Genomic DNA, 15,693 nt, shown 5'->3' with positions numbered 1-15,693 from the left:
TGTGGGACAAAAGAGCCTCCAGGTCTTTGAGCACACTCAAGCTCCTTTTTAGTATGGGAAGGGGAGTGTGGGACAAAAAGTGAAGTGGCCACTTTAGTGGTGTGTTTTGGCAGCAACTCTACCCAAGTTATTTCCCCTCACTGCAGTTCTCTCTTGCTTCAGTTTTACTGATGCAGCCATTTCCAAGCCTACCTCGTGTGTCACACACTTATCTTTAGTGCTGTGGGTTCCTTATGAAACCAAATCAGTTCCCTGATGTGGCTCTAACAAATTTGTGCCAGCACAACAGAAGCAGGGTTACATAAAAACACTGGTTAGGACATTTTAAACCACCAGTAGCACCAAACACTATTCACCAACTGCATCCTCAGTAGTGCCAGAATTAAAAGAAATGCCCTACATCTATTTTAGAGGGCAACAGCTGTACCTTGAACCAGCTTCACACTTTGGCAATTTTATTTTGGAATTGTTTAGCTCCTGCTGAGTTAAAAAAGGAACAGGCATTTGCTCTAGGATCTTCCCACATGGAGGATTAGCCTAGAGCATTATTGTGTCTGGAGAGCCAGAGGGGTGCTCACTGGCAATTCAGGACTTTGACATGCTCAAAGGGCATCCTTTTGAAAACAGCTGGGTAACAACAGGACTTGGACTGATCCTTCAACAGAAGAGAAACAAGTAGGTGAAGTGCTTGAAGCTTTTTAAGAATTTGGACAAGAACAGAAAAGTCAACAGTTGGGGAAAAAAATACAAACTGAATCAGTTCCAGTGTTATATGGGCAATTTCTGTAGGAGAGAAGGGTATCAGAACAGATGTGGTCTTTCCAGTCCAGGGCCAGGGGATAATGCAGTTTGCAGCCTGTGTCTCTTTTCCTGAGTATTTATGTAGCTTGAGATTTCAAAGATGTTTCTGGTTGTAAATGCACCAAAACTGTGAATATCTTCCCAGAGAAAAGGTTCATTCTCCTGTGGAACCACTTCCCCAAAAAGCAAGTGGTGTGAGTTAGAGAAGTCACACTTCAGAAGTGTCATTTTAAATGCATTTATTTCAAGCACCTAAGCACTGCCTCGTGTTTCACTGGCATTGCAGAGTTACTGCCTGAAAATAGTCAGGAGTGAAAACACTGGCACAAGCCTGAGGGAGGGCTTTTCCTCACTTCACAGGGATCCATCTCTTCCGTGGAAAGAAAGATGAGTACACCTAATACACAAAACAGCAGGGAACAAGACAGGTCATAGAGGGAAGGAACTGCTGGAGGTTTAGAAATATCACCACAGCAGACACAATAACAGCTGCCAAAAGGTTCCATTCCATGGTCCTCACCTGCACAGTGCTAACAAGTTCCTCAAAGGCCACTCAGTGATGTTGTTAGTGTTTAGAAACACATAATCACAGAATTATTATATGCAGGTGCTTTTACTGAAGAGCTCTGGGTGTAAGGGGTGCACAGACCCAAACCTGACCCCACATGGTTTCAAGCCAAACGTGTTTCATATTCTATCATAATATAACTTACATATTAATTATTAAACTTACTTTGTTCTATTGTATTCATCCAAGCATGGATTTCTTGTGATCCCCTCAAACCCCTAACATAATTTCCTATGATTATTTAAACAATAATCATATCTAATCACATCTAACAGTTATATCATCATATACTGACTACACAGGCACAGTTTCACATGATCCAGCAAATATGCATGCTTGTGTGAAAAATGCGTATTTTATGATTGGCTTTTTGCAAATATTAAAATGAATATTATATGTGTTATGTTAGAAAGTTATGCTGTATTAGTTTTCTTAAGTAGTTTGTTAAAGTGTGTTAGAGTTTCTCATTATTCTTTAAACAATAATTATATGTAATCACATCTAACAATTATTTATCATATACTGACAACACAGGCAGTTTCACATGACCTAGCAAACACAAGACCTAACATTTTCCCAGGGCATACTAAGCCTAACTTTCTCTCTAACTCCCTGAATTTTCCATGATTTTAAAACCTTTTACTATCAATGTGAACACGCCTTTTACTGGAGGCGCTGGAATTGTTTCCATCGCTTTGCCAGCACTGCAGCTTCTGCCCTGGCTCCTCAAAGGGCAACCAGTGATGTGAACCCTCCTTTTGCTGGAGGTGCTGGAATTGTTTCCATCGCTTTGCCGGCGCTGCAGATTCTGCTCTGCCTGCTGCAGGTGGCACTGGGCTGACACGGAGGATGGGTCTGATCCCAGACGCGCTGCCAAAGCCTCGTCCCTCCTCACAGGGCACGGAGCTGAGTCCTGCAGTGCTGCTGAGGAGCAGGGACGTGGGTCATGCCTTTGTGAAAAATCGCTTGGTTTTAAACTTTTGAAAGTTTAATAGTAATAAAATGGTTATAAAAATAGTAATGTAATTAGAGGAATAAAAATTTGGACAACTAGGATAAGGACAATACCAGACAATAGAAACAAAGAGTTACGGACAGTCCGGGTACCTCTTTCTGGGCAAAATAAGCCCGAAAAAAGGATCCAAGTTTAACAGGGGATTAACCCTTAAAAGCAACAGCCTGTTGCATATATGAGTACACCTCATCCATGATTAATAAACTCCATTTAAACACAGGATTCTGACTGGTCAGTGCCAGCTTCTTCCTCTGAATCCTGACAGCATCTTCAAGCCTAAGCAAGGTGGGAAGAAGTTTTTTCTTCTGATAATGGAGCAATAAATTCTCTTTCTCTGAAAGATTGAGGTGTCCTGTGGCTGCTATCTCAGTGCCAGTCCCCTCTTTTAGAAAGTATCCTACATAGCATAGTTTCTATTTTAACATTTTGCTGTAACCTAAAACTGTATTTAGCACACTACTTAAGAAAATTAACACAGCATAAATTTCTAACACAACACATATAATATTCTTTTTAATATTTGCGAAAAGCCAATCATAAAATACACATTTTTCACACTTTTACACCATCCTGCCTGCTCCTGAAACAGCCACAATCAATCCCTCTGATCCCCCTGCAGCTCATTCTTGTCCAACATTTTGCTTTCTGGACAATGTTGGCATTTGAAAGGTTGGTTTGTAGCGGTGTATTCTCAGGAAGGTGCTGGTTTTAAATCCTAAACCTTTCTCCAAGACATCTATCTGGAGATGGTAATGCCTGCACCCCTGTTAGCACCGCCACCTCGGCTGGTTTGGGTTTTGTTATAGCAGAGCACTTGGGGTGGCTTTGCAGAATAACGTGCCTAATGGCACCTGAAGGGAGGGAGGTGACAGCTCTGAGCTCACCCTGCTGCAGAGGAGGGGCTGGACAGCACTACAGCTTCCCAGCTCTGCTAAAGGCTGGGCTGAGCCAGGGAAGTTAGTCTGGGTTTAGAGCCAGCAGCTGTGCATGCTTGTGGGAAAAATGCGTATTTTATGATTGGCTTTTTGCAAATATTAAAATGAATATTATGTGTGTTGTGTTAGAAAGTTATGCTGTGTTAATTTTCTCAGGTAGTGTGTTAAATACAGGTTAGGTTATAACATAATGTTAAAATAGAAACTATGTGTGTGACATTTTTTTAAGAAAGGAATGGGGTACTTGCATCAGATAGCAGCCCCAGGACACCTAAATTTTTCAGAGAAAAAGAATTTATTGCTCCATTATCAGGAGAAATTAACTTCTTCCCACCTCACTCAGTCCTGAAGGCGCTGTCAGGATTCAGAGGAAGAAGCTGACACTGACCAGACAGAATCCTGTGTTTGAATGGAATTTATGCATCATGGATGAGGTGTATGAATATGCAACAGGCTGTTGCTTTTAAGGGTTAATCCTCTGTTAACGTGGGTCCTTTTTCGGGCTTATTTTGTTCAGAAAGAGGTACCCGCACCGTCCTTAACTCTTTGTTTCTATTGTCTCATATTGTCCTAAATCCTGATTGTCCAAATTTTTATTCCTCTAATTATATTACTGTTTTTATAACCATTTTATTACAATTAAATGTTAAAATTTTAAAACCAAGTGATTGGCATTTTTCACACTTGGGAAGTGTCCCGGGGGCCTGAACGCAGGAGCTGCCTGGCCTGCTTCTCTAGCCTGGCACAGGGAATCAGGAATTTGCACAAAACTTGCAGGGCAGAAAGGAGCAAGGAGCTCTTGAAAGACCTGTCTGGGCTCTGTGGAGAGAAGAGAAGTGTTTATAAGGAGCCAGCCAGCTTGTGAAAGATCTGCTGGGAGCATTGCACACCTCAGAGAGAACACAAACAGTGAGTGAATCACCATCCCTGTGGGTACCTGTGGGCCATGGTTTGGTGGTGGGCTTGGCAGTGTTGGGTTAATGGACTCCATGATCCTGGAGGTTTTTTCCAACCTAAACAGTTCTCTGAGGTCTGGTGGCTATGGATGGCACATCATGGCCAGTGTGATGCTGTACCCAGCAACCACCTGGCATCTCCCAAGGGTGCCAGGGCTAATGATCCCTGGGCTGGAAGCTGGAAGTCACCTGGGAAGTAATGATCATGAACTGTTTGCATTCATTTTCAGCAAAACAGAAAACAGACCTTCAAAGGGGATACAGGCTTCCAAAGAGGCAGATTTTTTTAATAACTAAAATCAGAGGGGAAAATGTAAACTGAAAACCCATAAATAAACTTCAGGATAAGCTTTAAAATAAAAGTAATAAATAGCTTGGAAAAAGACCCCAAACAAACAAACAAAAAACCCACTCTGATTCAGCAATTATCAAAAATAGAATACTGAGATCTGTGGATTGCTTACATGACATTCCAGTGCCCAGCATCTCCAGATAACCTGCTATCTCCTGCCAAGGTTAAAACCTCTTTCTTGGCCATTCTGCACCTGCTGGTGGTACCACAGGAAACCAAGGCACCCCAGCAGCTCTGGAGTGCCTGAGCATGTGCACAGGCCAGAGGCAGCGGTCCTTATGAAATTTTTATTCTCTTTTATTCTGAAATGTGCTGCTTGTTCACGCTGCCCTCCTACACCTGCTCCATGAGCGGATGGAGGAGTCCAAATCCTCTAAAAGCATCAAAGCCCTGCAGAATCTCTGTCACCCTCCCTGCCACTCCCACCACCTCCCCAGCCCTGTTTGCCCTGGGTTCCCCTTTCCCAGATCCAGCTGCTGCCAGCCCAGGCCAGAGGAGCTCCCTGGTTATCACCTTGGCTGGGATGTGGATTTGGCATCCCTTTGGCTTACACAGGCAATTAGGAGGCTGCCCTGAAAGGTAAAGTGTCAGACACCCTTGGTAGGAGTCTGTGAAGTGCAAAAGGGAAAAAAACAAGAGAGGGAGAGGAAATAAGGCCTCGACAGCTGGGAGAAGCTGCAACTTCTCACAGATTTCGAAAGGAAAGGGGAAAGCAGCTTTGATTTAAATGAAACCATGGAAAGATCACACAGGGCAATGTAGTCCAGGCAGCAGTGGCATTTAATGTGGCTTGAAACTTTTGTTCTCTCTCCTAGAATGGAGATAATGGGTAGAGATAAGGGAGAGGGAAAGTGCTGCTGGCATGGCCAAACCTGTCTCTAAAGGAAAGCTTTCCTGAGACTGACAGGAGCAGCTCCAGCCCCCAAGTCCAGCTCCATCAACCACTGCAGGCCCTTAAGGTCACCCTGTGAGCACTCTGCCAGCCAGAGCAGGCACTCTTGATAAGCTCATGTTTCTGATAAGAATGAGCTGCCACACGAACGCTCACACATGAACCTAACCTGGAGTGGGGCTAACAGGGCTCTTGGAGTCCTCCAGGTGAAGAGCACACACCTCCTGCTCCCTGAGCAGCACCTGGGTGCTCTGTGCTTTCAGTAGTGCAGGAGTGTGAAAAATGCCTATTTTATGATTGGCTTTTTGCAAATATTGAAATGAATATCATATGTGTTGTGTTAGAAAGTTATGCTGTGTTAATTTTCTTAAGTAGTGTGTTAAATATAGTTTTAGGTTATAACAAAATGTTGAAATAGAAACTATGCTATGTAGGATACTTTTTTAAAGAGAGGAATGAGGTACTGCCACTGAGATAGCAGCCACAGGACACCTCAATCTTTCCGAGAAAGAGAATTTATTGCTCCATTATCAGAAGAAACAAACTTCTTCCTGCTTCGCTCAGCCCTGAAGATGCTGTCAGGATTCAGAGGAAGAAGTTGACACTGCCCAGACAGAATCCTGTGTTTGAATGGAATTTATGCATCATGGATGAGGTGTATGAATATGCAACAGGCTATGGCTTTTAAGGGTTAATCCTCTGTTAACATGGGTCCTTTTTCAGGCTTATTTTGCCCAGAAAGAGGCACCCAGCCTGTCCATAACTCTTTGTTTTATTGTCTCATATTGTCCTAATCCTAATTGTCGAAATTTTTATTACTCTAATTATTTTACTATTTTTATAACCATTTTATTACTATTAAACTTGTAAAATTTTAAAAACAAGTAATTGGCATTTTTCACAAGAAGGATGCCTGATGGTTTAACACTAACTTTGCCTTAAACAACCTTTCCATTTTTTAAAAATAATTTCTGGCTCTATGGGGTTCATTACTCCCCTGCACTGCTCTTCCTTTTTGTTGCATTACAGCACAGCATCAATGGCAGTGCTGAGCACGCTGCTGCCCAGGATGTGAGATGTTCTGCCTCTCCTCAGAGACTGTGCTGCTGCTCAGACGGAAAGCAGAACATGACAGCTTGGCAGCCTCCGTGTGCATTACAAGTTGTACCCGTGCAAGCAGCACACAGAAGGTGCCACAGCAAATGCTGCCTGCATTGGGGATGACAGGCTGGGAGACAATCACCTGCAGCACGGGCTGATGTCTGAAAAAGTCCCAGGTGTGGCAGTATTTCATCCACAGCCTTCTAGCCAGGAGTTTGCAGTGTAGAAGTCTCTGGAGCCTTCCCCACATCAGCCCAGCCTCCAAGCCTGCAACATTGTCATGGCAAAGCCATCTGCAGTTTAGAGGAGTAGTGTTGCTAAAAATAGGCTAGAAACTGTTGTAAAATAGTTGCTAGATTGTTAAGCATGTACTGTTAGTTTGGTTATTATATTGTAAAAGGGGTTAAAAGGGTAGTTGTAAGAAATACGGTACTCAAGGTACCATAGCGCCTTAAACCTTCTTGCAAATGAAGGATCCAAAAAGAAACCAAATCCAATCCAAAGGGACAAAAAGAGGATAAAAGGGGCTTCTGACCCACTGAATTCTGCAGCTCCATCTGGGACATCACTGCTGAGCAGCCCCAGCGCTGCAGCATCCTCGATGGGAGCGCTCCTGCTTGGCCCTCGGCCCCCTTGCTTCAGGCCTTTCTTTTTCTTATCATAAATGCTTAAAGCACTTTAGTACCAGGAGCCTGCTCTCGTTTTCCTCAGTGTCCTGTCTCCCCAAAAGTGGGGAGCTTCAATCCCAGTGTAAGTTCTAAACCAGCCCCAGCAGAGATGCTGTGACATCCGTGCAGCTGCCCCAGCGGTAAATCCAAGTGTCCATGCAGGCAGCAGGGCAGGCAGGGCATTATCTCTCACAGACTTGCACCCTGCAATACCTACAGCTCTCCCTGTTAAAAACGAGAGCAGGCTTCTGGTACTAAAGTGATTTCAGCTTTTATTATAAGGAATAAAGGCCTAAAGCAAGGAGGCTGAGGGCCAAGCAGGAGCACTCCCATCCAGGATGCTACAGTGCCAGCGCTCGGGCTTCTTTTCAGTCCCCAATGTCCCAGATGGAGTGGCACAATTCAGTGGGTCAGATGCCCCTTTTTATCCTATTTTTTGGATTGGTTTCTTTTTGGATCCTTCCTTTGTATGAAGGTTTAGGGCACTTGATTGGCCCACTACAGTTCTGTGCAGGCTGGCTCGTTTTGCTTGGGGGTGCTGCACTTTACTGAGGTGTGTTATGGTACGTTGAGTACCCTATTTCTTGTAACTACCCTTTTAGCCCCTTTTACAAAATAATAACTGTGAAAAACGCCAATCACTTGTCCTTGAAATTTTAAAAGTTTAATAGTAATAAAATTGTTATAAAAATAGTAATATAATTAGAGGAATAAAAATTTGGACAATTAGGATCAGGACAATATGAGACAACAGAAACAAAGAGTGGACGTCCGAGTGCCTTTTTCTAGGCAAAATAAGCCCGAAAAAGGCCCCACGTTAACAGAGGATTAACCCTTAAAAGCCATAGCCTGTTGCATATTCATACACCTCATCCATGATGCATAAACTCCATTCAAACACAGGATTCTGTCTGGTCAGTGTCAGTTTCTTCCTCTGAATCTTGACTGTGTCTTCACAGCTGAGCAAGGCAGGAAGAAATCGATAATGGAGCAATAAATTCTTTTTCTCTGAAAGATTTAGGTGTCCTGTGGCTGCTATCTCAGTGCAAGTCCTTTCTTTTAAAAAAGTATCTTACATAGCATAGTTTCTATTTTAACGTTTTGTTATGACCTAAGACTATTTAACACACTACTTAGGAAAATTAATACAGTATAACTTTCTAACACAACACATATAATATTCATTTGAATATTTGCAAAAAGTCAATCATACAATATGAATTTTTCACGATAACGAAACTAACAGAACATGCTTGACGATCTAGCAACTATTTTACATCAGTTTCTAACCTATTTTTAACACTCCCTACAATAACACCAGGTCTCTTTGGCCACCACCTCCTCTCCCCTCCCTCCAGGTGTCACAGACACGCTCACAGACTCACCGCTCTCTTCTGAGTCCCTCCTGTCCTCAGGGCACCCAGCCAAGGCAGCCAGACTCAAAGCAAGGGATCAGCACAGGGACACAGCTCAGGATCCTGGTGGAGGGAGAAGCCTCGTCCATGCCGCAGCTCCTGGGGTGCTCTGCTCCCCATTTCCCCCAACAGCCTGCCCAAACTGCACTGCACGGAATTTCCCCTGGGATGGAGGATGAATGATGGCTGAAGTGCAAGTGCTGGAGGTTGGAGGGAAACCAGGGTTAATGCTCTTCTTTCTCAGGCAGCAACCAGCTCAAACACTTTGCTCCCCAGGCTCGATGTGTGGCTGGATCACCGGCTCTGCTCCTCCTGGTGATGGCTGAGCTCCTGCCCTTCAGGCTACGCCCTGCCCCAGCTGGGTGGAGAGGGCCTGGGGCGGAATGCCGATGCCATTGGGTAGATACTTAGTCATGAGAAGGGAATGCCAGAGATCGTCCTGGCTCTTGCAGTTCTGACTCCAGTGTCTCATGGTGCTGTAGCCCAGCACTGGTGAATGGTGAGTCTGTGCTTTTGCCTTTTTCCCTCCCCTTAAAGCTCTTTTGCCGCAGGTATTTACACAAGTGAGAGGTGCCAGCCTACCCATGAGGGGATGGCAGAGATGCCTGGGTGAGCTCAGAGCTGGAGTCCTGCAGAGCAGCAGGAACACTCACATTTCCTGATGGATAGCACACAGCCACTGCAGAGTCAAACAGGTCCCTCCTTCCCCCTCATCCGTGGTCACTCTGTCTAGCCAGACTAACACATTTCAGAGGCCTTGCACCAGCAGCAGGTCCAACCACAGCCTCAGGGACCACATCCCACTATCCCACAGAGATGGTCAGCAGCAAATGCTGCATCCCCAGAGCCACCTCAGTGGGTTATGAACCGAGGAGAGGAGTCTGACACAAAGGTGGGAATAATGAGCACAGGTGACAACGCGGCCAGCAGCTCAGAGCAGTCCATAAAGGGATTAAACCACATGATCACAGCGTTTCTCCGGGGTACGTCCAACAGGAAGGGTCAGGGTTAAAATGCTTCTGATGGGCAGGAAGGGGATGGGAGCAGCTCATCCCTTCCTGCGCTGCAGCTGCAGCTGAGCCCTGCAGGTTCACGAGGAGAGCATCACCTCCTGCTGGCAGAAAAGATTCTGGGTTTTCTCTTTAGGAAAGTGTTGCCTTAAACCCCGCAGCAGCTCAGGGTGAAACACTGGCAGTGTAGGCTCTGCTCTGCCTTGCCGATTCAGCCCAGCCCCTGGGGAGCAGATAAAATCACACAGGTAGCTGAGAAGAGCTGTTCCTGTGTGCATGTTTATAGGAGCTGGGCACTGCATACTCACAGAAACACGATAGTCCTTTCCCCCTCCATTTTAGATCTAAGAATAAATATAAGCACACACATGGTGACTTTAATACTTGTATTTTATTGCTTCCTTGATTTTGAAAGCACACACAACTTGAAAAATATCCCTAAATTGAAATAACTGTAATACAGAATCAGAAAAACAAACTGTTACTCACACAAGCAAGTCCTAATGTTCCTGTTGATTCCAGGACTCTAAATTCTGCCTAAAACTATGTGAAGCCCGTGGTGCAGGGACCAAAAAATACAAGCCTTTGAGTTTAAGATAATATTTTATGTACATGTAGATATGTATATGTACATGTAATACATATGCACATAAATATGCTCCTTTGAGCTCTAGGCAATATTTTATGTACATATATATATATGTAAGTAATCAATATGTAGCTATTCAGTATGTAGACAATACACACATTTATTCATACACTCTGTACATGTGTGCATGTGTGTGTGTACAGTTTATGTACATGTAAGTGCTTCTGCTCACTAAAAACACAGCTTGGGCAGACAAGGACCAAACCCAGCAGCCTAAGAATGAGCCCACGAATTTGTTCTTCACTTGGTGATGGTGAAGGAATGGAATTTTGTTCTTTTGCCTGGAGCTGTTTGCATTACTCCAGGGTGGGGGCTGAAATAAATTCAGTGAAGTTTAGCTGGCACCAAGGAGGCCCCGAGAAGCACAAGGCTCCTAAGGTACCCCTCTCATATGAGAAATGCATGCTCCTCTGAGCTCATCTACACTGGCACCAGGGCCCCAGTGCAGGCAGAAGCCCCCAGGACCTTCATCTCTGGCTCGGGGCTGGGGCGGCTCTTGGCGGGGCTGCAAGAGGAATGGATGGGGGAGGGATGACACCCTTGGCCACCCCATCACCCATCACACCAGCGCCACACCGTCCGCGACACAGCTGCACCTCTCCACGATCATGTTGGGCAGCTCGGCCGCCTCAACCTCGGTGTGGTTGCCCCTCCTGACGAGGTAGATGATGGGCAGCGCCGAGCTGGCGGCCGCGGCGCAGGAGCGCTGCCCGGAGTGGCGCGGCGGCTGCAGGCAGGGCCCGGAGCAGCGGAACGCCTGGAACCCCGCCGGCTCCAGCACCCAGGGCACGTCCCGCAGGCTGATGTAGTGCTGCTGCCGGCAGCAGGTGGATTTCCCCAGCAACGCCTCCTCCCTGCAGTCCCCGGAGCTCCTGGATGCCAAAAAAGAAACAGGAATGGGTGCTGCAACTGGGAACTGGGGAATGGGAGAAATGGTCCCTGCTGCTGATAGCACAGGTGGGCTCTGCCTCATCCCTGCAGTCCCCAGGGCTCCTGGATATCAAGAGAGAAACAGGAATGGGTGCTGCAACTGGAAACTGAAGAATGGGAGAAATCATCCTTGCTGCTGATAGCATAGGTGGGCTCTGAGACATGCAACCTGCTCAGGGTTTGTTTGGGTAGTCAGACAGCAGATATAGGAAGAGGAGAGGTGAGATTCAGCAGCAGCTTTCTAACTTCTCCATTCACAGCTGGTGGACACTGCTGATGGTAAGACCTTCCTACCCTCTCCCCCCCCAGTAATTTGGGGTTTGCCCTCTCCCCCCCCCAATAATTCAAGGACAAAATTACACCAGAGGCAGTCTGAAAAATGCATGCATTTTATGATTGGCTTTTCACAAATATTAAAATGAATATTATATGTGTTGTGTTAGAAAGTAATGCTGTATTAATTCTCTGAAGTAGTGTGTTAAATATACTTTTAGGTTTTATCAAAATGTTAAAATAGAAACTGTGCTATGTAGGATATTTTTTTTTAAAGAAAGGACTCGCAGTGAGATAGCAGCCACAGGACACCTAAACCTTACAGAGAAAGAGAATTTATTGCTCCATTATCAGGAGAAACGAACTTCTTCCCACCTCAAAGGTGCTGTTAGGATTCAGAGGAAGAAGTTGATGATAACCAGACAGAATCTTGTGTTTGAATGGAATTTATGCATCATGGATGAAGTATATGAATATGCAACAGGCTGTTGCTTTTAAGGGTTAATCCTCTGTTAACATGGGTCCTTTTTAGGGCTCGTGCTGCCCAGAAAAAGGTACCCGGACTGTCCGTAACTCTTTGTATTTATTGCCTCATATTGTCCTAATTTAATTTGTCCAGATTATTATTCCTCTAATTGTATTACTATTTTTATAAGCATTTTATTACTATTAAACTTTAAAAATTTTAAAACCAAACGATTGGCGTTTTTCACAGGCAGTGCATGCAGATTTAGGTTTCCTACATACCCGTAGTCGTCCAAGTCGAGGGTGTAGAGCACCAGCTCGGGCTTGCCCAGGGCTTTGTCCCCGGGGTGCTGCGAGGTGAAGCGCACGGCTCTGGCCATTTCCGAGGCGTGGCTGCCCGGCCTCTCCCCTTCGATCCGCACCTCCAGCAGCATCGGCCCCCGCCCCTCGCTCCGCAGCCAGTAATGCACGGCCTGGGTCACATCAAAGCTCTTCCAGCCCGACTCACGGATAGGAACCAGCCTGCACGACAAGGGCTTGGCCTTAGAAAAGCCCATCAGATAAATCCCGGGCTCGCAGCGCAAGATAGTTTACATCCTGTGGATTGGCACATGCCTTGAGTACATGATCATTTTTGCTCTGGGCAAGCACCCACAGCAGTTAATTGCCACCTCAAAAAGACAAATGCAGATCTAACAGACACTGAAGGGTCAGAAAAAACCCTCTCTACATGCTCATACAAAAAACTAGGTGGTGCAGGGTCATGTGCAGCCTCAATATTGGCGACAATGCTTGGTGAACACCAGGCTCCCACCTGCTCCTGTCTGAGCTGCACCAGGGCCTTAAGTTTCCAGTCCAGTCTAGTTCTGCCTTGTTGCAAAACTTCCACAGAGCTCACCACTACAGAATCAGATTATTTTTGCATCATTTACTTGTTTAAACCAGCTAATAAAATGGCCAGGGGAAAGAAGACCAGCAGCCAGTAACCCAGTTGAATAAGTGACACAGAATTGAACCAAGTGGGGGATTTCAGAGAGGAAGATGCAATAGTACAGGATATCATTTCATAGAATCATCATATATTGCCATCTCAGCATGATACCTGCTCTTAAAAGCTCATTGTGGGTTTAGAGGCCATATAACACAGTTGTACAGATGCTAACCCCATCAGACTGAGCTGAGGAACACCCACACGATGCCCACAGCACCCCAGAGGACCCAAACTCTGTAACTCCAGCAGAGGCCCCTTTCTCACCTGGAATCTATCGGGGAGGTGCTGTTGGTGCCATCGTGCTGCTGCTGCACCCAGTACACGCTGACTCTGGCGTTGGAGACGGGCCTGTGGGACTGCCTGGCAGGCAGCTTTGCCCTGTCCACAGGCTTCTTGAAGAGTTTCAGTTCAGCCATGGTCACTTCGCTGTTTTTGGGTATCCTGCCTTCCATGTCGAACACCAGCCTCTGGCGTGTTGTTGTGTCAGAGTAGAGGACTTCCCCTGTCATACCTGTGCAGTTGGGGACAAAAAGGATGGCCTGTCACTGCCACCCTGCTGGGAAAAGTTGGCACGTTTCATGCACAATTATCATCACAACACACTCCTTCCATGCTCACAGTGGCAGAGACAGCCACTAAACACACCTTTTCTAATGCATGCTTGAATCAATGTCTTGCAAATGCCCTAATTATTCTCCCATGTCTGAGCCTCTGCAGCCTGGAAGAACCAAGTCTCTGGCATAATATGACCCCAAATTGAGCAGACCCCAAAAAGCGTGCACCTCTGTGCCAGTGCTGGGCATGAAAGCAGGAAACTGCACCACTTGGAATGAAAAAGTATTTTCATTTGCTGCCCAGGGTGCTGTGTATGTCCTTTGAAAGCACAATAAGCTCTAAGTGCCCTTGTACAGCTACTATTGTATCTGTATGGCTATTTTTCCTCCTTTTTCTGGAGGTAATTTTCAAGTAATTTTTCCTGTTAAAAAAAAAAAAAAAAAAAAAAACCTAAACAAAAAAGAGATGAGCGGGAGTGAAACATTCTCCAAGAGGTGTGATTCCCATTAGAGAACTTGCTGTAGATTTCACCCAAAACCTTGGCTTGCACTTTTTTATTGCCCCCACCTGCCCAGCCTGTTCCCAGGGTACCAAGTCTTCTGTCAAGCTCCAGCAGCATCCTGTCCTTTGGAAGGACTGCGGGACTCCCTCTCCAGGTGCAAAGGGTGATTTGTTAATCTTTAGGATGCCGTTGCACGTTCCTCCTCTGCCCAGCTGAGCTCTGGAGCCAAATCCGACCCTCATTCCCCTTTCCCCTCGGGCTTTTGCCTCTGCCCATGCTGCTGCCAGCCGGGAGAGTCCTGGCAGATTCCCCTGGCGGCAGCAGGATGCTTGGGATGTTCCCAGCGGCAGAAACCTTACCTGTGTGCGCCGGGATGCCCCTGAGGATGCCAGCCAGGCTGGGCAGGGCTCGGCGCTTCACCCTCTGCCGCTTCAGCATGGACATGTACTTGTTCTTGACGTGCTCTGGGATAACCACATCCACCAAGTCTCTCGAACGGAGTTTAGGCACCTCGGACAGCCCCAGCTGCTTCAGCACCGCCTCCTTGAAACGTTCCTGGGTAAAGGCTCGGGCGGTGGGGACGAGGCAGAGCACGCAGAGCATCCAGGCACACCTCAGGTCCATCCTCCTCGGTCAGAGAAGCAGCTCCCGGCCCGGCAGAGGTGAAGGGGGGATCTCCCCGGGGCTGCTCTCGGCAGAGATGTGCTGGCAGCCTGCCCGAGCTGAGTGGAGGTCCCCGGTGCTGGGGTTTTATAGCCAGCCTCGTCCCACTGGCACAACAAATTTCACAAGTGGGGATGAAGCAAAGGACTTGAAAGGGTCACTCCCCTGTTGGTAGACACATGCCAGTTTAACACCTTCATCCACTGCAAAGTTAATACAGGAGGGTTTAGGGGGCTCCTAGATTCCATCACGGAGAAGAAATTTCCTTTTTTCTTTTTTAATTCCTGGTAAATGTTTGTCCAGAAGCCCCCTGAGCAATGAGTGTCCCCTGCTCAGCCCTGAAGGGAGGAAGCACAACTGCAGAATACATTGCTTTGTGTGCCACACCATATGATTCCTCAAGGCAGCATCAATCTTTGCTGCAGAGAACTTGCCAATAACGATCAGGAGAAGCTTTAGCTGTAGCTGGAAGTCCATTTTTATGGCAAGCATTGAAAAATCATATAAATCTTTGGGGTGGGGGGCTAAGGTTCCACTTTGATCTCTGAATATTTGTATCAAGTGTACGAATCAGGGCAGTGAGTCACAGCACTTGAATGATCTATGGGATTTTGTGATGCTCCTGAATCACAGAAGGTGGAAGATGTACGGGTGTGACATGGTAGAAAAACTCCCCATCACTCTTTCTGGATTCCTGGGGGTTTCATAATACTCATGCCTAGAAGAAGAGGGTTTATGTAAAGGCAAATCACCTCTCAGTGAACATGAGAAACCACTGCACTATTCCCCAGCATGGATGAAGAATATCAGTATTTTGAATGCTGTTAACAGCCACAACAGAGCACTGGCTCTGGAGAGCGAAGCTGATCTGAAGGCTGGGGTGAGAAGGTTGGATGTTTACCTTGTAACATTTAAACTGGAAACTTACACCTTTTTCTTCCCCAGCATTTGC

General features: G+C 46.2%; 1 protein-coding gene across 1 annotated transcript; it reads right to left on the bottom strand.

Moving 5' to 3' along the window:
• Positions 1-10,921: 10,921 nt before the first annotated feature.
• Positions 10,922-14,732, bottom strand: LOC134416814 (left-right determination factor 2-like). The gene is made up of 4 exons (XM_063153506.1): positions 14,438-14,732; positions 13,286-13,532; positions 12,313-12,552; positions 10,922-11,234 (listed from the first exon to the last, which is right to left on the bottom strand). The coding sequence occupies exons 1-4, from the start codon at positions 14,700-14,702 to the stop codon at positions 10,922-10,924; spliced, it is 1,065 nt and encodes a 354-aa protein (XP_063009576.1). The 5' UTR covers positions 14,703-14,732.
• Between the last annotated feature and the right edge of the window lie 961 nt (positions 14,733-15,693).

This window comes from Melospiza melodia, chromosome 3 (assembly GCF_035770615.1).
Source record: "Melospiza melodia melodia isolate bMelMel2 chromosome 3, bMelMel2.pri, whole genome shotgun sequence".
NCBI classification, from domain to species: domain Eukaryota; kingdom Metazoa; phylum Chordata; class Aves; order Passeriformes; family Passerellidae; genus Melospiza; species Melospiza melodia.
Note: the sequence above shows the minus strand (reverse complement) of the source record. Positions and strands in the feature narration are given on the sequence as shown.